The 276-nt window shown below is 71.7% G+C and overlaps 1 protein-coding gene across 1 annotated transcript in view; it reads left to right on the top strand.

Annotated features, from left to right (window-relative positions):
- Positions 1–276, top strand: part of SARM1 (sterile alpha and TIR motif containing 1) — a 7,513-nt gene that overhangs the window by 463 nt on the left and 6,774 nt on the right. Inside the window, exon 2 of the mRNA XM_010285526.1 lies at positions 19–268. Coding sequence (XP_010283828.1) covers positions 19–268 — 250 coding nt within the window. The remainder of the gene's footprint in view (positions 1–18; positions 269–276) is intronic.

The following is a 276-nucleotide window of genomic DNA, read 5'->3' as shown; positions in this document are numbered from 1 at the left end:
CAGGGCTGGTGCGGAGAGGCTTGCGGTGCCTGAGTGCGTGAGCCAGGCTGGCAGGTGGGCGGGGGGGGGCAGCTCCAGGGAGCACCGCGAGGTCTCCCCTGGGGTGAACACCGATGTGCGGGCAGCCCTGGACCGGATCCTGCCTGCCCTGCACCAGGCCATCGCCCGTGCCAAGCAGGCGGCGGACCCCGCGGAGCTGAGGAGGGCCATCGTCGAGGTCTTCCAGCTGGTGGAGGAAGCCTGGGGAATGCCCACGCTGGGGAGGGACGTGGCCAA

The sequence above is a fragment of the Phaethon lepturus genome, unplaced genomic scaffold (genome assembly GCF_000687285.1).
Source record: "Phaethon lepturus isolate BGI_N335 unplaced genomic scaffold, ASM68728v1 scaffold25414, whole genome shotgun sequence".
Taxonomy (NCBI): Eukaryota; Metazoa; Chordata; class Aves; order Phaethontiformes; family Phaethontidae; genus Phaethon; species Phaethon lepturus.
The sequence above is the reverse complement of the archived record's forward strand: the minus strand, read 5'-3'. Positions and strand labels throughout refer to the sequence as shown.